Source organism: Columba livia, chromosome 38 (assembly GCF_036013475.1).
Source record: "Columba livia isolate bColLiv1 breed racing homer chromosome 38, bColLiv1.pat.W.v2, whole genome shotgun sequence".
NCBI classification, from domain to species: domain Eukaryota; kingdom Metazoa; phylum Chordata; class Aves; order Columbiformes; family Columbidae; genus Columba; species Columba livia.
Genome location: NC_088639.1, coordinates 182,692 through 207,439, shown reverse-complemented (window position 1 = coordinate 207,439; position 24,748 = coordinate 182,692). Strand labels below are relative to the sequence as shown.

At 56.5% G+C, this 24,748-nt stretch overlaps 3 protein-coding genes across 10 annotated transcripts in view; all 3 read right to left on the bottom strand.

Annotated features, from left to right (window-relative positions):
- Positions 1-585: 585 nt before the first annotated feature.
- On the bottom strand, positions 586-15,803 carry DPF2 (double PHD fingers 2). Of its 2 annotated transcripts, XM_065044413.1 has the most exons (12): positions 15,591-15,803; positions 14,432-14,592; positions 12,762-12,869; positions 10,492-10,655; positions 9,676-9,768; positions 8,030-8,108; positions 7,407-7,448; positions 5,672-5,809; positions 4,996-5,124; positions 3,723-3,835; positions 2,888-2,969; positions 586-2,258 (listed from the first exon to the last, which is right to left on the bottom strand). In XM_065044413.1, exons 1-12 carry the CDS (start codon positions 15,662-15,664, stop codon positions 2,173-2,175), a joined length of 1,269 nt encoding a protein of 422 aa, XP_064900485.1. In that variant the 5' UTR covers positions 15,665-15,803; the 3' UTR covers positions 586-2,172. The 2 variants fall into 2 exon arrangements, with proteins under 2 accessions (XP_064900485.1, XP_064900486.1); XM_065044414.1 differs by lacking the exon at positions 7,407-7,448 and having other exon boundaries at positions 15,591-15,802.
- Positions 15,804-17,163: 1,360 nt separating this feature from the next.
- Positions 17,164-19,769, bottom strand: CDC42EP2 (CDC42 effector protein 2). The gene is given in 4 exon segments (XM_065044415.1): positions 17,164-17,666; positions 17,668-18,057; positions 18,764-18,949; positions 19,619-19,769. Coding segments are annotated over 2 exon segments (609 nt in total). The 5' UTR covers positions 17,986-18,057; positions 18,764-18,949; positions 19,619-19,769; the 3' UTR covers positions 17,164-17,375.
- Positions 19,770-20,726: 957 nt separating this feature from the next.
- Positions 20,727-24,748, bottom strand: part of POLA2 (DNA polymerase alpha 2, accessory subunit) — a 15,695-nt gene continuing 11,673 nt past the window's right edge. For 3 of the 7 annotated variants that reach the window (XM_065044402.1, XM_065044400.1, XM_065044401.1), the window contains 3 exons: positions 23,486-23,545; positions 23,236-23,362; positions 20,727-21,578 (listed from right to left, as the gene is read on the bottom strand). In XM_065044402.1, the coding sequence (XP_064900474.1) occupies positions 21,444-21,578; positions 23,236-23,362; positions 23,486-23,545 (322 nt within the window). In that variant the 3' untranslated portion in view covers positions 20,727-21,443. Of the gene's footprint in view, positions 21,579-23,235; positions 23,363-23,485; positions 23,546-23,898; positions 24,571-24,748 lie in introns of those variants that run through there. The other 4 variants (XR_010468599.1, XR_010468600.1, XR_010468601.1 and 1 more) reach the window with 4 other exon arrangements.

Here is a 24,748-nt window from a genome sequence, read left to right as displayed (position 1 = left end):
TCACGCCGGGGGCCGAAAGCCCCTAATCGGGGGGATTTTACCCCAAAAATGAGGCTGCAGTCATCGAGTTGCAGCCCAGAAGCAAAATTGGGGTTTTTTACCCCAAAAAACAGGGTGGGAAAAGCTCAGTATCAGCACTCACAGGAACCACAGAGAAGTACCAAAAATAGGGGTTTTTACCCCAAAAAACAGGGCGGGAAAAGCTCAGTATCAGCACTCACAGGAGCCATAGAAAAGGACCAAAACTGGGGTTTTTTACCCCAAAATATGAGGCAGGAAAAGCTCAATATCAGCACTCACAGGAGCCACACAGAAGTACCAAAAATGGGGGTTTTTAACCCAAAACCAGCTCTCACAGAAGCCACATAAAAGCACCTAAATTGTGGTTTTTGACCCCAAACGCATCGCCCCGGTGCCCCAAACGCCACGTTTTTGCCCCAAACGCCCCATTTTTGCCCCAAACGCCCCATTTCTGCCCCAAACGCCCCGTTTTTGCCCCAAACGCCGCGTTTTCTGCCCCAAACGCCCCGTTTTTGCCCCAAACGCCCCGTTTTTGCCCCAAACGCCCCCATTTTCCCAAACTGCCGCGTTTTTCTCCATTTTATTACGAAAAGAAGCAGTTTTGGTGCCGTTCTTCGCTCTTCCCGGCAAAGACACGACCGGGAAGCTTCGCCGAGCGGGATTTGGGGGAAAACCCCCCCGGTTTGGGCCATTTGGGCGGCCCGGCCCCGGCGGGGGCGCCAAAAAGGGGCAACCCCCCCGTTTTGAACCAAAACGCCTTTGTTTCCACCCAAATCGCGCTTGGGGGGGGGGGGGGGGAGGGGGTGGGGAGGGAGAGAAACCACCGGGGTTGATTTTTGGTGTACGGGGGGTTGTTTTGAGGGGGTTTTGGTCGATTTTGAGCGGTTTTGGTTCATCTTGGGGGGATTTTGGGTGGTTTTGGGGCGGTCTGAGTCCCGGTCGGCTCCTCGGGGGGTCGGAGGTAGGTTTTTGAGTTGATTTTGCTATAAAACAGGCACATTCAGTCAACGGGACCCTGGGGGGGGGGAGGGGGGGGTGGGGGATGGGGCGTCAGCGGCGGTTTGGGGGTAAAAAGCGGCTTTTTCGCCCCAAAATCAAACCCTGTGCGACCGTGCCGGAAACCCCAAAATGGGGGAGTTTTGCCCCGTTTTGCGCCAGCGGGGGGGTGGGGGGGGACCCCAAAGTGAGGGAGTTTGACCCGTTTTGTGCCGGTCGGGGGTTAAGGCCTCGTGGGGGGGGAGGGGAATGGAAAGCAAAACCCCAACAATTCACCCCAAAAATGCGGAAAGGAGGAAAAGGCCCCACAATGTGGGGCCCAAAGGGGCATTTTGGGCCCCCCCGCCGCGATTTGGCTGGAAAAGCATAAAAAGGGTGATTTTCCCGCCAAAACTTGGGGGGGGGGGGGGGGGGCGGGTCTTGTTTTGGGGTGAAAAAACGCCCTTTTGGGGGTGGTGGGAATGGGGGAATTTGCCGCGAGGGCTCCAAAAGAAACCGGATTGAGCCCAAATGGGCGGGAAGGGGGAGGAGGGAAAAGGGGGGAAGAGTGAAAATAACGCTTTAAAAACCATAAAGTTACCGATACCGGGGAATAAGAGAAATGAAATGAAACGAAATGAGGAGGAAACGATTGGGGGAAATGAGAGGAAATAAGAGAAATTAGAAGAAATTGGAGAAAATAAGAGAAAATAAGAGAAGGGAAAATAAGGGATTAAGAGAAATTGGAGAAAATAAGAGGAAGGAAAATAGAAGAAAATGAAGAAATAAAGGAAAGTTTAAAAGGGGAAGGAAATAAAAAGAAAGGAAATAAAGGAAATAAAGCTAAAGGAAATAAAACTAAAGGAAGTAAAACTAAAGGAAGTAAAACTAAAGGAAAGAAGGGAAAAGAGGAAATAAGAGGAAATAGAAATGGGAAATAAAAGAAATAGAGGGAGAAGAGGTGAAATTGGAGCGAAAGAATGGAGATGAAATAAAGGGAAATAAAGGGAAATAAAAGGGAAATAAAGGGAAATAAAAGGAAATGAGGGGAAATAAAGGGAAATAAAGGGAAATAAAGGGAAATAAAAGGAAATAAAGGGGAGTAAAGGGAAAGAAAGGGAAAGAAAGGGAAAGAAAGGGAGAGAGAAGGGACCGGCGGGAGCGCGGAGCGGGGGCTCAGGCGCTGGGCTGGCCCTGGTGGTTCTGGTAGATGGAGGCCTTGTCCTTCAGCAGGTCCAGACACAGGTGGCAGCTCCAGCTCCCTGCAATTAGCGCAATTAACGCTCATCAACACTCATTAACACCCCCTACCCCCCACGGGGAGCCCAAAGCCTCCCATCCCCCCTCGTTAACCCCCAACGGGCCGCGCGTTGATCATCAACCGGCGGGTTTTTTAAGCGCGGGGATAATTAACCAGCGGGTTAATTAACCGCGGGGATAATTAACCAGCGGGTTCGTTAAGCGGGAGCATTTTGGGGGGGGGGGTTTGCCGTGAATCAGCACAAGGGGGGAGGGGGGAAAGCCCCAAAATGGGCCAAAAGCCAGAGGTTTGGGGTGCGAGTGACGTCAGCCATGGGGTTTGGGGTGAAAAAAGGCCTTTTCAGTCCAAAATGAGTGGTTTGGGGTACAAGGGACATCAGTGATGGGTTTTGGGGTGAAAAAAGGCCTTTTCAGTCCAAAATGAGCATTTTGGGGTACAAGGGACATCAATGATGGATTTTGGGGTGAAAAAAGGCCTTTTCAGTCCAAATGAGCGTTTTGGGGTACAAGGGACATCAATGATGGGTTTTGGGGTGAAAAAAGGCCTTTTCAGTCCAACTGAGTGGTTTGGGGTACAAGGGACATCGGAGATGGGTTTTGGGGTGAGTTGGGGGGTTTTGGCACCGCTCACCTTCGGGGGGCTCGGCCATGGGGGGCGTCAGGCAGTACATGTGGTACCCGCGGTCACAGTCGTCGCAGAAAAGCAGCTGGTCCTGCGAAAATGGCGAAAATCCAGGTTTTAGCCCCAAAAACGCTTTTCCCGTGTCCCGCCAAGTGCTAAAACACGGGGGTTTTCACCCAAAAAGACCCCACAGGGCACGAAAAGCACGACGATTTCCCCCAAAAAAGACACCGCTGTGTCCTACAGATTATTCAGAGATTTTTTCCCCAAAAGACTTTGTGCTGGGGTTTTGGGGTGAAACACAGGGGTTTTGGGGTGAAACACGGGGGTTTTGGGGTGAAACACGGGGGTTTTGGGGCAATCGCGGGGGCTTTGGGGCACACGGGACTGGGTGTTTTTAGGGTGAATTCCACGGGTTTCGGGGCACACGGGACTGGGTGATTTTGGGGTGAATTCCGCAGGTTTTGGGGCACTCACATCGTTCTCAGAGGTGCCGCAGATGTTGCAGCACTTGCACTCGCTGCATTGCCAGCGGTTTTGGGGTGAAACACGGGGGTTTTGGGGTGAAACACGGGGGTTTTGGGGTGAAACACGGGGGTTTCGGGGCCCGCAGGACTGGGTGATTTTGGGGTGAATTCCGCGGGTTTTGGGGCACTCACGTCGTTCTCAGAGGTGCCGCAGATGCTGCAGCACTTGCACTCGCTGCATTGCCAGCGGTTTTGGGATGAAACACGGGGGTTTTGGGGTGAAACATGGGGGTTTTGGGGGGAATCGCGGGGGTTTCGGGGGGAATCGCGGGACTGGGTGATTTTGGGGTGAATTCCGCGGGTTTTGGGGCACTCACGTCGTTCTCGGAGGTGCCGCAGATGTTGCAGCACTTGCACTCGATGCATTGCCAGCGATACGTCTTCACCGCCGCCATCATCACCGGCGTGAACTGCAGGCACGACGGGTGGCCTGGGGACAGGGACAGTGAGGGAGGGGACAATGGGGACAGGGGGACACCAAGGGACAATGGGGACAGGGGGACACCGAGGGACAATGGGGGACAGGGGGACAATGGGGGACAATAGGGACGGGGGACACTAAGGGACACCGGGGGACATGGGGACAATGAGGACAGGAGGACACTGACGGCACTGGGGACAGGGGGACAATAGGGACAGGGGGACAACGGGGGACACTGAGGGACAGGAGGACACTGGGGACAGGGGGACAATGGGAACAGGGGGACATTGGGGGACAATAGGGACAGGGGGACAATGAGGACAGGGGACACTGGGGGACACTAAAGGACACCGAGGGACAGGGGGACACTGGAGACAGGGGGACACTGAGGGACACTGAGGGCACTGAGGACAGGGGGACACTGGGGGACACTGAGGACAGGAGGACAATGGGGATGAGGGGACGCTGGGGACAGGGGGACAATGAGGATGGAGGAACAATGGGGGACACTGAGGGACAGGGGGACAATGAGGACAGGAGACACTGGGGGACACTAAGGGACACTGAGGGACAGGGGGACGCTGGGGGACATGGGGACACTGAGGACAGGGGGACACTGAGGGACAATGGGGGACATGGGGACACTGGGGGACACTAAGGGACACTGGGGACAGTGGGGGACGGGGGACACTGATGGACACTGAGGGCACTGGGGACAGTGGGAGACAGGGGGACACTGAGGGACAATGGGGGACAGGGGGACACTGAGGACAGGGGGACACTGAGGGACAATGGGGGACATGGGGACACTGGGGGACACTAAGGGACACTGGGGACAGTGGGGGACGGGGGACACTGATGGACACTGAGGTCACTGGGGACAGAGGGACAGTGGGAGACAGGGGGACACTGAGGGACAATGGGGGACAGGGGGACGCTGGGGGACACTGAGGGACAATGGGGGACACTGGGGACACTGGGGGACGAGGCACACTGATGGACACTGTGGGCACTGGGGACAGGGGGACACTGGGGGACACTGAGGCCAGGGGGACAGTGAGGGACAATGGGGACACTGGGGACAGGCACAGGCAGCCCCCACCCCTCCAACCCCCCATTGTTCCCCAGCCCCGCTTTTCCGGCCCGTTTTGGGGTGTCCTCCCGCTCACCCGAGCGGCCGCAGTCGGAGCACGAGACCAGCTCCTCGGGCTGCCCCGTCTTCTTGTTGATCTTGGAGTCGCCCAGGCAGAAATCGCAGTAATTGTTGGGCAGCGCTAGCCCGTCGGGGCCTTTTTTGGCTGCAAAAAGGGCGAAAACGGGATTAACGGCGATTTTCCCTCGCAAAAACGGGAAGAAACGAGGGGGAAAACGGGGAGGGAAACAGGGGGGAAACGGGGCGGAAAAGGGGCGGAAACGGGGCGGAAAATGAGGCGGAAAATGGGGGGGAAACAGGGAGGGAAACGGGGCGAAATGGGGTGGAAACGGGGCGGAAACGGGGCGGAAATGAGGGGGAAACGGGGCGGAACGTGGCGGAACGGGGCGGAAACGGGGCAGAAACGGGGCAAAACGGGGTGAAATGGGGCAGAAACGGGGCGAAATGGGGCAGAAAGGAGCGGAAACGGGGCAAAACGGGGCGAAACGGGGCGGAAACAGGGCGGAAACGGGGTGAAACGGGGCCGGAACAGGGCTGGAATGGGGCCGAAACACCCCCACAGTGCCAACCCCGACACCCGCGGCGGCTCTTCCGGCAAACACCGTGCTGCAAAAACCCCCTTTCTGGGTGTTTTTTGGGGTGTTTTTAGCAGATGGAGGCTGTTCCAGGCGCAGGAAGGAGGTTTTGCTCACACTTGTGCTCGTCGGAGCGCTGGGACACGGGGGTGGGCGGCTGCGAGTCGTCCTTGTCGTCGCCCTCCTCCTCGGCCAAGTGCGAGTGCGCGTAGTGGTAGCTCAGGCCCGGCCGGTTCTTGTAGCGCTTGCCGCAAACTGCGCCAAAACAGCGGAAAACGGGCGTTTTCACCCCAAAAAGCAGCGATTCCCGCAGCCCCACGGCTCCGGAAACCACCCCCGACTCAATGCGCTTTTGGTTTGTTCCGGTTGTTTGTCAACGGGGGTCGTTTTGGGGGTAAAACGCGCGGGTTTGGTGAAAGGGCGTCCGGTGGCGTTGAAGCACGCGGGGAAAACGGTGGGAAAGGGGGTTTCCCGCCCAAAAATCAGCTCCTGAGGCAGCCGGGGAAATAGGGAAAATGGCTTTTTTGGGGGATTTTTGGGCCTGACCAAAAATCGGCAATTTCCATGTTTTTCACCCGTTTTCAGACAATTGGGGTTTGTTTGACCTTCCCTGGTTGATAACGGACCAAATTCCACCTGTTTTTGGGCAGGAGACCCCAAAATCCCGTTTTTCCCCCACTTCAGGTCGGCACGAAGCCGGCGCTGGCCTCAGGGCCATCTTGGGGTAAAACCCCCAAAAATGAGCAAAAACGGCGTTTCCGGAGCGCGGCGGATGCGTTGAAACGTTGTTTCCCCCGCGCCTTCCCCAAAAATCAGGGAAAACAGGGGATTTTGGGAGAGTTTGGGGAATATTTTGCCCATTTCCAAGCTAAAAATAAGAAGGGAAACAGCCCAACGAGGCCAAAAGGGGGATGGAGGCCCCAAAAAGAGCCCGACGCAAGCAGCCGGGGGCGCGTTTGGGGTGAAAAGCCCCGAATTCCGCCCGGATTGAGGGATTTGCGGCAAATTTGGCAGCGGTGGGGGGAAAGGAGCGCAAAAGCGGCAATTACAAGGTTATTACAGCGAATTCCGGCGGTTGGAGCCGGCCGGGCGTCACGGGGTCGGCCACGCGCTGCGTTCCGCCCCCCGCCGAGTCGCCAAATTGACCTTTTTGCCCCCAAAACAGCAGCGGGAGGCGGCAAAACACGGGGCGGGTTCCGCTCCGGCAACGGCGACGGCAACGGGGCATTTCCAATGGGTTTATTCACCCAAATCCCCCCGCTCGGCCCATTCCGGGGCTGCTTTAACGCAAAAGGGCTTTGGCATAAAAAGGCGGGGGTTTGGCACAAAAAAGTGGAGGTTTTTATCCCAAACGGCTCTTTTTAACCTCAAAAAGTCAGGGTTTTCCCTCAAAAGGTGGTTTTAGCGAAACAAGTTGTTGTTTTTGTACAAAACGGTGGTTTTTCCGCACGACGACGCCCGGATCGAAGCCCGAGGCGGCGCCGCCGCGCTGCGTGTCCCGCGGCCGCGGCGCGGGGGGACCGGCGCGGTTCTGGGTGGCAAAGGCGTGTTTTCGCTGCATTCCGCGGCGCGGCGGGGGGTTAATCCGCATTCTGCTCGTTCGGGAGGGTCTGAGGGGGGAAGGGGGGTTTTGGCTGCGTGCCGCGGCGCCGCGGGGCGCCGGGCCGCGTGTCGTCGGGGGTTTGGGTGGAAAGGCGTGTTTTGGTTGCGTTCCGCGGGGCTGATCCACACGGGGGCTGTGACGGCCACGGCTGGTCCCCCCTCCCGCCACCTCGGGGCCGATTCGGGGCCGAACTGCGGGGCTGGAGAAGGAAAAGGCGGAAAAGGAGCAGAGAGCAGACAGAGCGGATACCTCGGTCGGGAGGTTTCAGGGAATGCTTTTGTTTGTAAGTGTCTGAAACACAGAAAGAGAGTCGTGAGAAACGCACACAGAGCAACCAGAGCAACCAGAGGGAGCGCGGCTCGGGCAGAGGCAGCGACAGAAGGACAGAGACAGGACCTTTCGAAGCCTCCACGGCCCCTTTTGCCCTCAAAAGCGGCTCTTTTGGGAACAAAGGGAGGAGGAAGAGGGAGGGGAGGAGGAAGAATCAGCTCACGGAAAAGGAAAGACAATATTTCTTCCCACAAAGGGGATTTTTAGCCAGAGCGGGACGCGGTGGGGCCTGGAAACCAGTTTGACGGACGCTGGGGAAACGGCGAGAGGCCGCTTTTTAACTTTTTGGGGGTTTTTTTGCAAACTGGGAGAGGTTTATCCTCGTTTTTATGCGACGCGGGGGGCGCCCGACCCTTAATTTGGGGTCAAAACGCCCGTGGAAAACACCCAAACGCCTTCGGTTTGGTCGCAAAACACCCTCCCCTGGGTGCGGAAATCATCGTTTTGGGGGTTTACGGCCCAAATTTCAGCGGGTGAAGCGACGGGTTTAAAAGGTACCGCAGGCCGGCTCTCGGGAAGCAGGCAAGGCCTGCGCCACTCACTGTCGCACGCGTAGGGCTTGTCCCGATCCTCCAGGATGGCCGCGTCCAGCTTCTTGCGAGCGCCCCCGACACCTTTGCCCTGAGAAATCAAGGGGGAAAAGCCAATTTTAGGGAGAAATGGGGTGAATGGGTGACTGGGGAGGGAACGGTAATCCCACAGCGCCACGCCGTGGGGAGCGGCGGAAGTGGAGGCGCCGGACGCGCACGGAATCAATGCCAGAGTGTCAGGGGCTGAAGGGACCTCAAAGCTCATCCAGGTCAGTCCCCCCATGGAGCAGGAACACCCAGATGAGGTTACACAGGAAGGTGTCCAGGGGGTTGGAATGTCTGCACAGAAGGAGACTCCACAACCCCCTGGGCAGCCTGGGCCAGGCTCTGCCACCCTCACCCCAAACAAGTTGCTTCTCATCTTTCAGTGGAACCTCCTGTGTTGCAGTTTGCACCCATTGCCCCTTGTCCTGTCCCTGGTTGTCACCAGAAGAGCCTGGCTCCATCCTCCTGACACTCCCCCTTTCCATATTGATCCCCAGGAATGAGTCCCCCCTCAGTCTCCTCTTGTCCAGCTCCAGAGCCCCAGCTCCCTCAGCCTTTCCTCACACGGGAGATGCTCCACTCCCTCCAGCATCTTGGTGGCTGCGCTGGACTCTCTGCAGCAGTTCCCTGTCCTGCTGGAACTGAGGGGCCACAACTGGACACAATATTCCAGGTGTGGTCTCCCCAGGGCAGAGCAGAGGGGCAGGAGAACCTCTCTGACCTACTGACCACCCCCTTCTAACCCACCCCAGGTCCCATTGGCTTCCTGGCCACAAGGGCCCAGTGCTGGCTCAGCCCACAGCACCCGCTATTCCCAGCTGGTCTCCCATCCAAGTACTGACCGGGCCCGACCCTGCTTAGCTTCCCAGATCAGATGAGATGGGGCGTTTTCAGGCTATATATATTACATTATGTATATATTTGTGTTCCTCAGGTATATCCTGATGGTATCTGAGCTAAACCCTTTTTCAAGGGCAGAGCAGAGGGGCAGGAGAACCTCTCTGACCTACTGACCACCCCCTTCTAACCCACCCCAGGTCCCATTGGCTTCCTGGCCACAAGGGCCAGTGCTGGCTCAGCCCACAGCACCCGCTATTCCCAGCTGGTCTCCCATCCAAGTACTGACCGGGCCCGACCCTGCTTAGCTTCCCAGATCAGATGAGATGGGGCGTTCTCAGGCTACATTTTATTACATTATGTATATATATGTGTTCCTCAGGTATATCCTGATGGTATCTGGGCTAAACCCTTTTTCAAGGGCAGAGCAGAGGGGCAGGAGAACCTCTCTGACCTACTGACCCCCCCCTTCTAACCCACCCCGGGTCCCATTGGCTTCCTGGCCACAAGGGCCAGTGCTGGCTCATGGTCACCCTGCTGTGCCCAGATCTGGACTCTGCCCCATTGACGACTCTCTGGCTTCTTCCCTTCAGCACAAATCCCGCGAATTCACAGTGTTGGGACGGGGAAAAACCCCTTAAAATCCTCCCCCCAGGGGTTCTTTTAGCGATTAAACCTTTGTTAGCGCCTAACGAACGCGACTTTGAGGTTAAGAACACCCCGACTGTGCCCCAAATGAGGTTCCGAAGGGGCGCCGGGGCCGCGGCAGAACCCACCTTGGCCTTGCCCTTCCCGCGCCGCTTCGGCGTGTCCTCCTCGTAGTCCTCGTCGTCCAAGTCGTCCAGAAAGTCCTCCGGCTCCAGAATGCGCTGGGGAAGCAACCGCAGGCTTGAGCTTGGGTGCCGATAACTCATTTGATCCCGAATTGCGGTGCCAATAACTCATTTGATCCCAAATTCCGGTTCCGATAACTCATTTGATCCCGAATTCTGCTTCCCATAACTCACTTTATCCTGAATTCTGGCTCCAAAAACTCATTTTATCCTGAATTCTGATTCCTATACATCATTTTATCCTGAATCCCGGTTTCAATGCATCATTTTATCCCGAATTCCAGCTCCAATAACTAATTTTATCCCGAATTCCGGTTCCGATAACTCATTTTATCCCGAATTCTGGTTCCAATAACTCACTTTATCCTGAATTCTGGTTCCAATAACGCATTTTATCCCGAATTCTGGTTCCCATAACTCACTTTATCCCGAATTCTGGTTCCCATAACTCACTTTATCCCAAGTTCTGGCTCCAATAACTCATTTTATCCTGAATTCCAGTTCCAATAACTCACTTTATCCCGAATTCCAGTTCCAACAACTCACTTTATCCTGAATTCCAGTTTCACTAACTCCTTTATTCCCTGAATTTGGGGCCAGAATCCCCGTTTTCACTCAGGAGCGGAGTCTCCAAATGGATCACAAGGTGGCAAAACCCCCGGGGACGGGGCGGCGGGTGCGAAACGAGCCCGTTTTCCCACATTTTCGGGAGCCGGGGGACCCGTTTTTGGGGTGAACTGGGGGATATCGCGCGGGTACCTTCCTGGCGCGGCTGTTGGCCCCGGGGAACTCGGCCGCGTCGTCGTCGCCGCGCGGATCCGGCAGCGCCCGCTTGTCCAGAGCGTCGGTGCGCAGCAGCAGCGCCTCCAGACTGCTGCCGTCCGCCGGCAGCGCGCCCTCCTTCTTCACCCCCGAGTCTGCTTCTGGCAGGAAAACATGGAATATACCATAAATACATTAAAATATAACCGTCCTTCTTCACCCCCGAACCTGCTTCTGACAGGAAAATACCAATTAAAACAAAGAAATTAAGAATAAAAGTGCTCATGTGCAGCAGCGGCGCCTCCAGACTGCTGCCGTCTGCAGGCAGCGCACCCTCCTTCTTCACCCCCGAGTCTGCTTCTGACAGGAAAACATGGAAAATACTATAAATACATTAAAATATAACTGTCCTTCTTCATACCTGAGTCCCATTTTGATAGAAAAACAACAATTAAAACAAAACAATTAAGAATAAAGGCGCTCATGTGCAGCAGCAGCGCCTCCAGACTGCTGCCATCTTCAGGCAGCGTGGCCTCCTTCTTCACCCCCGAGTCTGCTTCTGGCAGGAAAACATGGAAATAATTAAATATAAATTAAAATAAACCCGTCCTTCTTCACACCCAAATCTGATTTTGATAGAAAAACAGCAATTAAAACAAAAAAATTAAGAATAAACTTGTTAATGTGGAGCAGCAGCGCCTCCAGACTGCTGCCATCTGCAGGCAGCGCGCCCTCCTTCTTCACCCCCGAGTCTGATTCTGACAGGAAAACATGGAAATAATTATAAATACATTAAAATATAACTGTCCTTCTTCACCACCAAACCTGATTTTGATAGAAAAACAGCAATTAAAACAAATAAATTAGAAATAAAGGCGCTCGTGTGCAGGAGCGGCGCCTCCAGACTGCTGCCGGCCGCAGGCAGCGCGCCCTCCTCCTTCACTCCTGTGTCCACCTCTGACAGGAAAACATGGAAAATACCATAAATACATTAAAATAAACCCATTCTTCTTCACACCCGAACCTGATTTTGATAGAAAAACAGCAATTAAAACAAATAAATTAGAAATAAAGGTGCTCGTGTGCAGCAGCGGCGCCTCCAGACTGCTGCTGTCTGCAGGCAGCGCGCCCTCCTCCGTCACCCCCGAGTCTGCTTCTGACAGGAAAACATGGAAAAAATTAAATAGAAATTAAAATAAACCCGTCCTTCTTCACACCCAAATCTGATTTTGATAGAAAAACAGCAATTAAAACAAAAAAATTAAGAATAAACTTGTTAATGTGGAGCGGCAGCACCTCCAGACTGCTGCCATCTGCAGGCAGCGCGCCCTCCTTCTTCACCCCCAAGTCTGATTCTGACAGGAAAACATGGAAAATACCATAAAAACATTAAAATATAACCGTCCTTCTTCACCCCCGAACCTGCTTCTGACAGGAAAACAGCGATTAAAACAAAGAAATTAGAAATAAAGGCGCTCATGCGCAGGAGCGGCGCCTCCAGACTGCTGCTGTCTGCAGGCAGCGCGCCCTCCTCCTTCACCCCCGAGTCTGATTCTGACAGGAAAACATGGAAAAATTTAAATAGAAATTAAAATAAACCCGTTCTTCTTCACACCCAAATCTGATTTTGATAGAAAAACAGCAATTAAAACAAAACAATTAAGAATAAACTTGTTAATGTGGAGCGGCAGCGCCTCCAGACTGCTGCCATCTGCAGGCAGCGCGCCCTCCTCCTTCACTCCTATGTCCACCTCTGACAGGAAAACATGAAAAATACCATAAATACATTAAAATAAACCCATTCTTCTTCACCCCCGAACCGTGATTTTGATAGAAAAACAGCAATTAAAACAAATAAATGAGAAATAAAGGCGCTCGTGTGCAGCAGCGGCGCCTCCAGACTGCTGCTGTCTGCAGGCAGCGCGCCCTCCTCCTTCACCCCGAGTCTGATTCTGACAGGAAAACATGGAAAAAATGAAATAGAAATTAAAATAAACCCGTCCTTCTTCACACCCAAATCTGCTTCTGACAGGAAAACAGCAATTAAAACAAAAAAACTAAGAATAAATGTGTTCACGTGCAGCGGCAGTGCCACCAAACTGCTGCTGTCCGCTGGCAGTGCGCCCTCCTCTTTCACTCCCGCCTCTGACAGGAAAGCATGGAAAATACCATAAATACATTAAAATAAACGCATTGTTCTTCACCCCCGAAGCTGCTTCTGACACAAAGCAGCCACTGAAAGCGCAGGGCAGCCGCACAGGCCGTACCGGGTTTGATGGCGGGGAAGGCGAGCCGCGGGTCCTCGGGCGGGTGAGCGCGGCGTCTCTTCCTCCAGCGCCGCGCGGGGTACGAGTACAGCTGCCCGGCCGCCAAACCTGCCGAAACACCCTCGGTCACCACAAACCAGCCCCAACGGCACCCGGGCTGCGGCGCTGGGTGTGTAAAATAACCCGAAATCACCGCAAAACGCCCCAAACGGCACCTGGGACGCGGTGTTGGGTGGGTGAAATAACCCGAAATCACCGCAAAACGCCCCAAACGGCACCTGGGACGCGGTGTTGGGTGGGTGAAATAACCCGAAATCACCGCAAAACGCCCCAAACGGCACGTGGGACGTGGTGTTGGGTGCGTGAAATAACCCGAAATCACCGCAAAACGCCCCAAACGGCACCTGGGACGTGGTGTTGGGTGGGTGAAATAACCCGAAATCACCGCAAAACGCCCCAAACGGCACCCGGACCCCAGTGCCGTTTCCCCATCCAGATGTAGCAGTTGCTCTGGAGGGCTGTTTGTGGGTTCAGGGGGGTCTGCGGGTGTCTGGGGGTTCAGGCGGTGGTTTTTGGGGGTTCGGGGGTGGTTTTTGGGGGTTCAGGCGGTGTTTTTGGGGGTTCGGGGGGTGGTTTTAGGGGTTTGGGGGGTGGTTTTGGGGGTTCACGGGGGGTTTTGGGGGTTCGGGGGGTGGTTTTGGGGGTTCAGGGGGTGTTTTTGGGGGTTCAGGGGGTGGTTTTAGGGGTTTGGGGGGTGTTTTTGGGGGTTCAGAGGGTGTTTTTGGGGGTTCGGGGGGTGTTTTTGGGGGTTCGGGGGGTGTTTTTGGGGGTTCAGGGGGTGTTTTTGGGGGTTCGGGGGGTGTTTTGGGTCTCACCCGGCCCCTGGTGCTGTTTCTCCATCCAGATGTAGCAGTTGCTGTGGGTGCACTGGGGGTTCAGGGGGTGGTTTTGGGGGTTCGGGGGGTGTTTTTGGGGGTTCAGGGGGTGGTTTTAGGGGTTTGGGGGGTGTTTTTGGGGGTTCAGAGGGTGTTTTTGGGGGTTCGGGGGGTGTTTTTGGGGGTTCGGGGGGTGTTTTTGGGGGTTCAGGGGGTGGTTTTTGGGGGTTCGGGGGGTGTTTTGGGTCTCACCCGGCCCCTGGTGCTGTTTCTCCATCCAGATGTAGCAGTTGCTGTGGGTGCACTGGGGGTTCAGGGGGTGGTTTTGGGGGTTCGGGGGGTGTTTTTGGGGGTTCAGGGGGTGGTTTTAGGGGTTTGGGGGGTGTTTTTGGGGGTTCAGGGGGTGGTTTTTGGGGGTTCGGGGGGTGGTTTTAGGGGTTTGGGGGGTGTTTTTGGGGGTTCAGGGGGTGTTTTTGGGGGTTCGGGGGGTGGTTTTGGGGGTTCAGGGGGGGTTTTGGGGGTTCAGGGGGTGTTTTTGGGGGTTCAGGGGGTGTTTTTGGGGGTTCAGGGGGGGTTTTGGGGGTTCGGAGGGTGTTTTTGGGGGTTCGGGGGGTGTTTTTGGGGGTTCAGGGGGGGTTTTGGGGGTTCGGGGGGTGGTTTTTGGGGGTTCAGGGGGTGTTTTTGGGGGTTCAGGGGGGGTTTTGGGGGTTCAGGGGGGGTTTTTGGGGGTTCAGGGGGTGTTTTTGGGGGTTCAGAGGGTGTTTTTGGGGGTTCGGGGGGTGTTTGGGGTCTCACCCGGCCCCCGGTGCCGTTTCTCCATCCAGATGTAGCAGTTGCTCTGCGCCACGCCGGTCTGCGAGTCCAGGAAGGGCAGGCGCACGCTGCGCTCGGCGCAGAGCCGCGCGTTGTAGCTGTGGCACTGCTCCATGGCGTCGCGGTAGTACTGCTCGCCCAGCCTGCGTCAACAACCACCCTATGGATCCCATAGGAGCCCTCTCGGGAACGCGTGGCGGGGAACTCCCCCCATCCCCCGAAGAGCCCTATAGGGTACACGCGCGCCTTGGGATCTGGAAGACCCTCTCACAGGGATCTATAGCGATAAACTCCCCGCTTTGGGATCTATAGGACCCTCTCAGGGGGTCTATAAGAATGTATACATCCCCACACTTTGGGATCTATAGGACCCTCTCAGAGGGGTCTATAGGGATGTATAGATCCCCCCACTTTGGGATCTATAGGACCCTCTCAGAGAGGTCTATAGGGATGTATAGATCCCCCCACTTTGGGATCTATAGGACCCTCTCAGAGAGGTCTATAGGGATGTATAGATCCCCCCCTGCTTTGGGATCTATAGGACCTTCTCAGGTGGGTCTATAGGGATGTATAGATCCCCCCACTTTGGGATCTATAGGACACTCTCAGGGGAGTCTATAGGGATGTATAGATCCCCCCGCTTTGGGATCTATGGACCCTCTCAGGGGAGTCTATAGGGATGTATAGATCCCCCCGCTTTGGGATCTATGGACCCTCTCAGGGGGTCTATAGGGATGTATAGATCCCCCCTTTGGGATCTATAGGACCCACTCAGGGGGTCTATAGGGATGTATAGATCCCCCCGCTTTGGCCTCTGTGGGACACTCTCAGAGGGCGATACAGGGGGAACCCCCACCCTCTGGCATCTATAGATCCCCCTCTCAGGGGACCCCACCCTATATCCTCTATAAGCGCCATACGGGGGATTGCCCCCCACACAACTCTTCCCCCCTCCCCCAAAAAGTTCCCCCCGAACAATGAGCGCGTCCCCCCCACCCCCAACAACACCCCCCACCCCCCCCGCCCACTTGGTCCCGCCCGCCGGCGCCGCGCCGAGGGGGATCCCGCGCCGGGCCGCACCATTCCCCCCCCACGGCGGGGGGGGGGACACACACACAACACACACACAAAACGCACTTACAGCTTCACCACATTCTGTACCACCGCCGCCATCTTCCCTCCGCCGCCGGGGCCCTGCGCCCCCTCAGCGCGCATGTGCGGCCGGGGAGCGGCGGGGGAAGCGGCCGCTTCGCGGCTGCGCAGGAACACAACTGACCCCCCTCCCCCGTGTGAGGATGCGCAGTGGCACCTTCCCCGGGCGGGATGCGGCGCATGCGCAAAGCGCCGCGCGTGGCTCCTCCCCCCCCCTCGCGCGTGCGCGGCGCGAAAGGCGGGAAAAAGCTGAGGCGGGGAGAGAGGCGCGAAAATGGCGGAGGCTGAAGAGCGCGATGGGGGAGGCAAGTGAGGGGAAAATGAGAGGAAAAGGGGCGGGGGGGGGAATGGGCGGTGAGAGGGGAGCGGGGAGGGCGGGGGGCAAAGCGGAGCGCGGTTAAATGTTGGAAAATGAGGGTCGGAGGGGATTGAAAAGGGTCGTTCCCCCCGCCTGTAAAGCTGAGGGGGGTGGAGGTGGAGGAGAAGGAGAAAAATCAGAAAGCGGGGGGGCAGGAAGATGGGGGGAGGGAGGGAAAGTGAGGGTCGGGATGGGAGGGATGTAATAATATCGATACATTTATATCTCTGTATTTACACGGAGGTCTTTAGTCTGTATTGGGATTCCCCACCGGTTTTGGTGCCGTGTCCCAGCCCCCCCCATCCCCCCCCCAGGAGTTTCTGCAGAAATCCATGTGGAAAGTGCACATTTTGAGCTCTTTTCCCTTTGTATCCAACGGGAATTAACCAGCGATCTCCCCCCAACCCCCGCAGGACGGGGGGCAGGGAACCCGGGGGTTCAATGCTGATTTATTGCTGAGAAACGACTACAAATTAAATAAAGAAATTATTTATATTTTGTAGCTAAGACGGTGCCTGGAAAAATGGGGGGAAAAAAAAAGGATTGGGGTAATTTCGGGTGGTTTACATTAAATCAAGGCAAATTAAAGCGATCCTTTCAATGAACCCCTTGCAAATCTTCCAGTTTGGGGGGAAAAAGGGGATTTGGGCTGTTTTGGTGGAAATTGGGGAAGATGTTGCCTGGACGCTCGTCGAGGTTTTGTAATTAATGTAATTAATCACCATCCCAGCTCCATTTAATTCACTAATTAGGGTGAAATCCATGAAAACAAGCACAGCCTCATCAACGCAACGCTGAAAACCACCCAAAATGACCCATTCCGGGTTCTCTTTCCCCCTCCGGTTGTTTGAGCGATTGAGGGGATTGGGAAACAGGCACGTCCCCCATCAAAATACATCGTTAGCAGGATAAATTAATGACAAATGATGCTGGGACTTAGTGCGGTGCCGAGCTACGAGCTCGTTAATGACTCGTTAATTAACGACGCCGATACAAAGCAGCAATCAGTGACTCCCACCCCGACCGTGGACTCGGTCGCCAAAACTCGGCCCCAAAGCCTTTTGCCACACGACCCCCAAACTCTCCATTCAAAGAACCCGATGGTGCGTGAGGTCACGGTGGTGATACCGGGGTTGGATTCGCCCCGACCAACCCCCTCCGTGTGAAAAACCACCAAAACACCCCAAATTTGGGGTTTGGCGGTTCGCCCGTCGCCGCTTTTGCCGAGTCCGGTTCCTCGCGGTTGGATCTGTCGCCACCACAAGTTGATCGCGGCAAAGCGGGGAGAAGCGCTCGGCGTCTCCATCTCCGCGGTTGTAACCGAGGCGGCGCAGCTGAAATTCCAGATGTACCGCGGAGAAAACCGCCAAAATTGCCAATAATGGTTGTTGGTAACGTCTCCGCCTGTAGGTGCCCTCACGTGGGGGTCTCGTGGTGTTTGTCCATCACGCGCAGGACGTCCTCCAGGATGGACGGGCCCAGGTCCACGTGCAGCGACAGGAGGGAGCCGGTGGGCGGCGCGGTGACACCGTTGGCCGCGCCGGCCGTGCGTGAGGGCTCTGCAAACAACGGCTCCGGGAACGGCTCCGGGAACACCGCGACATGTCCACTGTTGTCCTCCCCATCGTCCCGTGGTGGCGTCTTCTCGTCCAGCCGCAGCCGCGGCGGTTTTGGCGGCGCGTGCGGCAGCGTGAGCGCGCGCGGGCCCCGCGATGACGGGCAGCGACACGGCGTTCTTGAGCAGCGGCGACGGCGCCGCCGTAACCGCGGGGCGGCCGCTCAGCGTGGCCGTCCTGGCGACGCCGGCCGGCGGCTCCGGCGCCTCGCGGGCGCGCGGGAGCAGGTGGAGCTTGCCCTGCAGGAAGGAGACGTCGCCGAAGGTGTCGCCCGCGCCGCCCACGTGGATGGTGTGCCGGAAGTCGCCCAGCGGCGGGCTGATCATGTCCCGCGACAGCAGGTCGCGCAGCTTCTCCTTCTTGCCCTTCCTGCCGCCTCGCTTCAGGTAGATCGGCGCCTTGGCCGACATCTCCGTGCCGCAGCGCCCCCCAAACCGAACCCGAGGATTGGGGCTCCCTCGAGCGCCGCCGTGCTCGGTAATCTGCGAAACCAAAGCAACAAACGCTTAAAACCAAGTTCTAGTGAGATGGCAGCGCCTTGGCCGACATCACCGCAGCGCCCCCCAAACCGAACCCGAGGATTGGGGCTCCCTCGAGTGCCGCGGTGCTCGGTAATCTGCAAAACCAAAGCAACAACCGCTTAAAACCAAGTTCTAGTGAGGTGGCAGCGCCTTGGCCGACATCACCGCAACGCCCCCAAACCGAACGTGAGGATTGCGGCTCCCTCGAGTGCCGCGATGCTCGTTAATCTGTACAATTAAAGCAACAAACGCTTAAAACCAAGTTCTAGCAGGATGGCAGCGCCTTGGCCGACATCACCGCAATGCCCCCCAAACCGAACATGAGGATTGGGGCTCCCTCGAGTGCCGCGATGCTCGTTAATCTGTACAATTAAACACTTGGAGCTGAGTTCTGAGAGGTGGAGACGCCCGACACATCAGCACGACCCAGGAAATTAAGTCCAGGCGCCGCTCCTCCCTCCCCGAGGTTCGTTGGCGGCGATACCGGTAACGAGATAACGCGGGTAATTAAACGCAGGCGCCCGGAGCTTCGTGTCCGGGGGAACCCGAGGGGGGTCGTGGTGGGAAAGAAAGTGCTGGAAAACGGCTTTTGGAACCAAACTGGTTGGATTCCCACCCCGCAACCAGCAAATGCCGGGCCCGGAGGGGAAGGGACGTGGTTCTTTACCGGGGCTCAGTGGCGTTTGTCCCGCTCTGACGCTCGACACATCCGCTGCCGCTAAAACAACCGTCGCTCTCGCTTTGGCACCGGTTTTCCCCAAAATCGCGTCTTTTCGGTGCCGAAAAACAGCGCCGCGTGTGTTGGTGATGCCGGTGATCCCGGTGCTGCCGGCGCCTCCGCCCCAGCGAAATCCTGACGGCGCAGAATTCAGCGTCGTTAATTAAGCCGGGTGGATTAATGAGGGCCTGGAACGCCGCGGGGGGGTGGGGGGCGGTGACGGTGCAGCCGCGTTTGCCAAAATTCCCGCCGGTCGGGGAGGCAGAAAACGGGAGTTTTGGGTGGGGGAGACTCTTGGGGATCATCCAAATAGTTTAAATTGCAGTTTAAATGGTGTTTTAAGGGATAAATTGTTTTCATGGCTCAGGAAGATCCTGAGAGGAGGAAACGGTGGCGAATGGTGGGAACCCGGCCCCTCCCCCCATGCCTCAGTTTCCCCACAAACCGAAACCACACGGGAAAACGGGGTGAAAAGCGTTAAAACAGCTGATCGGGGCGGCAATTCGCTCCGGTTCCGCCCTCAAAGTGCATTTTTTGTGTGAAATCACCAGAAATCCCTCGTTTGGACTTAAAAATTGTTCTTCTAAAGAGTGGGAGCCGCGTTTCCCCTGGAAACGGCGTTTTTGGGGTTTCTCGGGGGGGGTTTGGGCTGGAAAAGCACCAAGTGAAGGGAAAGAGGCGGAATTTCCCCCCCGAGCGCGGGTTGATGGACACGAGGCCCCGGAACCGCGGGCAGAGCCCCAAATCCCCTGGAAACGGCCCCAATTCAGCGCGGTGCGCGTCGCGGCCCCCCCGGGGTCTCACCGGACTGAACTCGGCCCAAGGGGCACGGTGACGGTCGTCCCGTTGTGTTCCTGTTCCGCTCCCGATCCCGTTCCGCTCCCGTCCTGCGGCGTCAACCGGGCCCCGCCCCCCGCCCGCCAAACCAGCCCAAACCCACCCAAAATCACCCTGGGAAACTCCCCACGGAACAGCAGCCCAGCGGCCCGGCCCAAGGGCAGAGCCAAACGGGTCATTAAGAGGTCATTAAGAGGGAACGAGGTCATTAAGAGGTAATTAAGAGGGAACCAGGTGCCGGCTGCTGTGGTTGGAACCCCCGAAAGCCCCAAGTCCCCCCAAACCACCCCTGAAACCCCCAACACCCCCCCAAATCTCCCCCAGACCCCCCCAAAGCCACCCCCAAAACCCCCCGAAACCTCCAAATCCCCCCAAAACCCCAACCCCCCCCAAAAAAAACCCATAATCCCCCAAATTCCCCCTGAAATTCCCAAATCTCCCCCCAAAATCTCCCCCAAACTCCCCCCAAACCCCCACCCCTCCAAATCTCCCCCAAAAGCCCCCCAAATCCCCCCCAAAGCCACCCCCAAATCCCCCCAAAACCCAACCCCCCCCAAAAAACCCCATAATCCCCCAAATCCCCCCTGAGATTCCCAAATCTCCCCTCAAAATCTCCCCCAAACCCCCAACTCCCCCCAAAACCCCCAAACTCCCAAACCTCCAGCCTCCCCCAAAACACCCAATCCCCCCCAAATCCCCTGAAACCCCCAATTCCCCCCAAAAAAACCCCAAATATCCCCCCAAAACCCCCCTGGAAACCCCCAAATCCCCCCAGATTCCCCCAACCCCCCCAAAACTCCCAAATATTCCCCCAAACCCCCCAAAATCCCCCCCACACCCCCCCCAAAACCCCCAAATCCGCCACAGCTGGGGCTGGAACGGGCAGGTAATTAAGCAGCAAATTAACGAAGCGCTGACTGCCGAGGCCCCTGCGCCCACAGCGGTGGCGCCTCCGCTAACACAAACCGGCCTTTTTTCCCCAAAAAGCCGTTTTTCCCCCCAAAAAAGCCCCTTTTCCCCTCTTTTTTTTTCCCGCCAGAACCGGAACCGCCCCCAGAAGGACAAGTTTAATTAATTTGTGTTTAAGTCGTTAGTTAATTAGCGATGAAACGAGCGACACAACATCGAGGATCCATGGCCCAAAAATCATTGTTGGTTGGCCCAAAAGTCGCTGCTTGTCGGCCCAAAATCGCTGTTTCTCAGCCCAAAGTCGCCGTAGAAACCCCTGTAGGAACCCCCGGGAGCTCCTGCTGCTTCTTAATGGATCAATTAGTGATTGGTAACGAGGTCTCGGGGTGTGCAGGGGCCCAACAGGCGCACACCGGTGGCCGGGCGGGTGTTCTCGGCGGGACTGTGGTGTTTCATAGGGAACCATGGGGCCGGTGTCTGGTCCGGATGGCCATGGGGGGCCATGGGGGCCATGGGGGCAAGTGTTGAGTCCGAATGGCCATGGGGGCCATGGGGGCCGGTGTCAGGTCCAGATGGCCATGGGGGGCCATGGGGGGCCATGGGGCCGGTGTCAAGTCCGAATGGCCATGGGAGACCACGGGGGCCGGTGTCCGGTCCAGATGGCCACAGGTGACCACGGGGGCCAGTGTCGGGTCCGGATGGCCACGGGGGGCTATGGGGGCCGGTGTCAGGTCCGAATGGCCATGGGGGACAATGGGGGCCAGTAGCAGGTCCGGATGGCCACGAGGGGCCATGGGGGCCGGTGTCGGGTCCAGATGGCCATGGCGGGCCATGGGGGCCGGTGTCCGGTCCGGATGGCCATGGCGGGCCACGGGGGCCGGTGTCAGATGCGCACGACCTGGGCGGCCACGTGCGGGGTCCCGTCGGCCCCGCGGCGCAGGGACAGGCGGCCGAACGTGCCGCCGGTGCGGCCCTTGGCCAGGCGGCCGGGGTTGAGGCACACGCAGCCCAGCACGTCCTGCGGGTGGGAACAGAACGCGGGGTCACAATGGCACCACGGTCACCCCAAAAATGGCGCCAGAATCACCCCAGGGGCAAAATGGCGCCAGAATCGCCTCGGGGCTCAACATGGCGCCAGAATTGCCTCAAGTCTCAAAATGGCGCCAAAAATCGCCTCAGGGCTCAAAATGGCGCCAAAAATCACCTCAGGGCTCGAAATGGCGCCAAAAATCACCTCAGGGCTCAACATGGTGCCAAAATTGCCTCAGGGCTCAACATGGTGCCAAAATCACCTCAGGGCTCAAAATGGCGCCAAAATCACCTCAGGGCTCAAAATGGCGCCAAAAATCGCCTCAGGGCTCAAAATGGCGCCAAAAGTTGCCTCAGGGGCAAAATGGCGCCAAATATCACCTCAGGGCTCAAAATGGCGCCAAAATCGCCTCAGGGGCAAAATGGCGCCAAAATCGCCTCAGGGCTCAAAATGGCGCCAAAAGTCGCCTCAAGTCTCAAAATGGCGCCAAAATCACCTCAGGGGCAAAATAGCGCCAAAATCACCTCAGGGCTCAAAATGGCGCCAAAAATCGCCTCAAGTCTCAAAATGGCGCCAAAAGTCGCCTCAGGGGCAAAATGGCGCCAAATATCACCTCAGGGCTCAAAATGGCGCCAAAATCGCCTCAGGGCTCAAAATGGCGCCAAAAATCACCTCAAGTCTCAAAATGGCGCCAAAAATCCCCAAGTCTCAAAATGGCGCCAAAAATCACCTCAGGGCTCAACATGGCGCCAAAATCGCCTCAGGGCTCAACATGGCGCCAAAATCGCCTCAGGGGCAAAATGGCGCCAAAATCACCTCAGGGGAAAAATGGCGCCAAAAATCACCTCAAGTCTCAAAATGGCGCCAAAAGTCGCCTCAGGGGCAAAATGGCGCCAAATATCACCTCAGGGCTCAACATGGCGCCAAAATCGCCTCAGGGCTCAAAATGGCGCCAAAAAATCACCTCAAGTCTCAAAATGGCGCCAAAAATCCCCCAAGTCTCAAATGGCGCCAAAAATCACCTCAGGGCTCAACATGGCGCCAAAATCGCCTCAGGGCTCAACATGGCGCCAAAATCGCCTCAGGGCTCAACATGGCGCCAAAAATCACCTCAGGGGCAAAATGGCGCCAAAATCACCTCAGGGGAAAAATGGCGCCAAAAATCACCTCAAGTCTCAAAATGGCGCCAAAAGTCGCCTCAGGGGCAAAATGGCGCCAAATATCACCTCAGGGCTCAAAATGGCGCCAAAATCGCCTCAGGGGCAAAATGGCGCCAAATATCACCTCAGGGCTCAAAATGGCGCCAAAATCGCCTCAGGGGCAAAATGGCGCCAAATATCACCTCAGGGCTCAAAATGGCGCCAAAATCGCCTCAGGGCTCAAAATAGCGCCAAAATCACCTCAGGGCTCAAAATGGCGCCAAAATCACCTCAGGGCTCAAAATGGCGCCAAAATCACCTCAGGGCTCAAAATGGCGCCAAAATCGCCTCAGGGCTCAAAATGGCGCCAAAAAGCCCAGGTTTTTGCCCAAATTTGTGGGAAACGGGGTGTTTTGGGGGTTTTGGGGGGTGTTTTGTGGTGTTTTTTGGGTGTTTGGGGTGCTTTTTGGGGTGTTTTGGGGTGTTTTTGGGGTGTACCGCCCGACCTTGACGAAGTAGCGCAGGTCCGAGGGCGTGACGAGGACGTGGGGGGTGACGGGGAAGGACCCGTAGCTGTAGAGACCCTCGTAGTCCACGTTCAGCTCCTCCGAGGGGGGGTACAGCGGGTAATAACTGCCCAAAACAGCCAAAAACGGAGCTTTTTGGGTTAAAAAAGGACTTTAGAGGGGAAAGGTGGTGGACACGGTGCGGGATTTGGGCCAAAAAAGGGCGTTTTGGGGGGGTTTGCGGCCTCACCTCCGCTGCGTCAGGATGTGCTGGAGGATCCGCGTGAAGCGGTCGGAGCCGCCGGCCGATCTGGGGAGAAAACGGGTGAAAAGGGGAGAAAATGGTCAAAAAAGGGAGAAAATGGTCAAAAAAAGGGGAGAAAATGGTCAAAAAAGGGGAGAAAATGGTCAAAAAAAGGGGAGAAAATGGTTAAAAAGCACTAGAGGTTGTGCTGATTAATTAGGCTAATTAACGATGTGACAAGGGAGGGGCAGCTCGGCCTCTGGTAGGTGGGATGGATGGGAGGGGAAACAGGAGCCGCCCCCGGGTGAGGGTTTTGGGGTGAAACGGGGGGATTTGGGGACCCACCGGGTTTTGGGGGGAAATGGGGGGATTTGTGCCAACCTGCTGGTTTTGGGGTGAATTTGGGGTATTTTGGGTACCTGTTGGTCTCCTCAGCTCCAGGTGCAGCAGCAGGTTTGGGGTGATCTTGGGGTGGTTTTGGGGCTGATTTTGGGGTGAATTCGGGGTATTTTGGGTACCTGTTGGTCTCCTCAGCCCCCAGGTGCAGCAGCAGGTTTGGGGGGATCTTGGGCTGATTTTGGGGGTGATTTTGGGGTGAATTTGGGGTATTTTGGGTACCTGTTGGTCTCCTCAGCCCCCAGGTGCAGCAGCAGGTTTGGGGTGGTTTTGGGGTGGTTTTGGGGTGAATTCGGGGTATTTTGGGTACCTGTTGGTCTCCTCAGCCCCAGGTGCAGCAGCAGGTTTGGGGTGATCTTGGGGCGGTTTTGGGGGTGGTTTTGGGGTGAATTCGGGGTATTTTGGGTACCTGTTGGTCTCCTCAGCTCCAGGTGCAGCAGCAGGTTTGGGGGGATCTTGGGCTGATTTTGGGGGTGATTTTGGGGTGAATTTGGGGTATTTTGGGTACCTGTTGGTCTCCTCAGCCCCCAGGTGCAGCAGCAGGTTTGGGGGGATCTTGGGGCGGTTTTGGGGTGAATTTGGGGTATTTTGGGTACCTGTTGGTCTCCTCAGCTCCAGGTGCAGCAGCAGGTTTGGGGTGATCTTGGGGTGGTTTTGGGGCTGATTTTGGGGTGAATTCGGGGTATTTTGGGTACCTGTTGGTCTCCTCAGCTCCAGGTGCAGCAGCAGGTTTGGGGGGATCTTGGGGTGGTTTTGGGGCTGATTTTGGGGTGAATTCGGGGTATTTTGGGTACCTGTTGGTCTCCTCAGCTCCCAGGTGCAGCAGCAGGTTTGGGGTGGTTTTGGGGCTGATTTTGGGGTGAATTTGGGGTA

What these genes read in the sequence shown, in the direction of transcription:
- DPF2 (XM_065044413.1), bottom strand. Translation starts at nt 15,664, where the DNA reads ATGCGCGCTGAGGGGGCGCAGGGCCCCGGCGGCGGAGGGAAGATGGCG. An exon ending in GAAACGGCACCGGGGGCCGG is followed by an intron (nt 12,870 to 14,431) that starts GTGAGACCCCAA and finishes GTGTTTCGGCAG; the next exon opens with GTTTGGCGGCCGGGCAGCTG. An exon ending in GCGGGAAGGGCAAGGCCAAG is followed by an intron (nt 8,109 to 9,675) that starts GTGGGTTCTGCC and finishes TTGATTTCTCAG; the next exon opens with GGCAAAGGTGTCGGGGGCGC.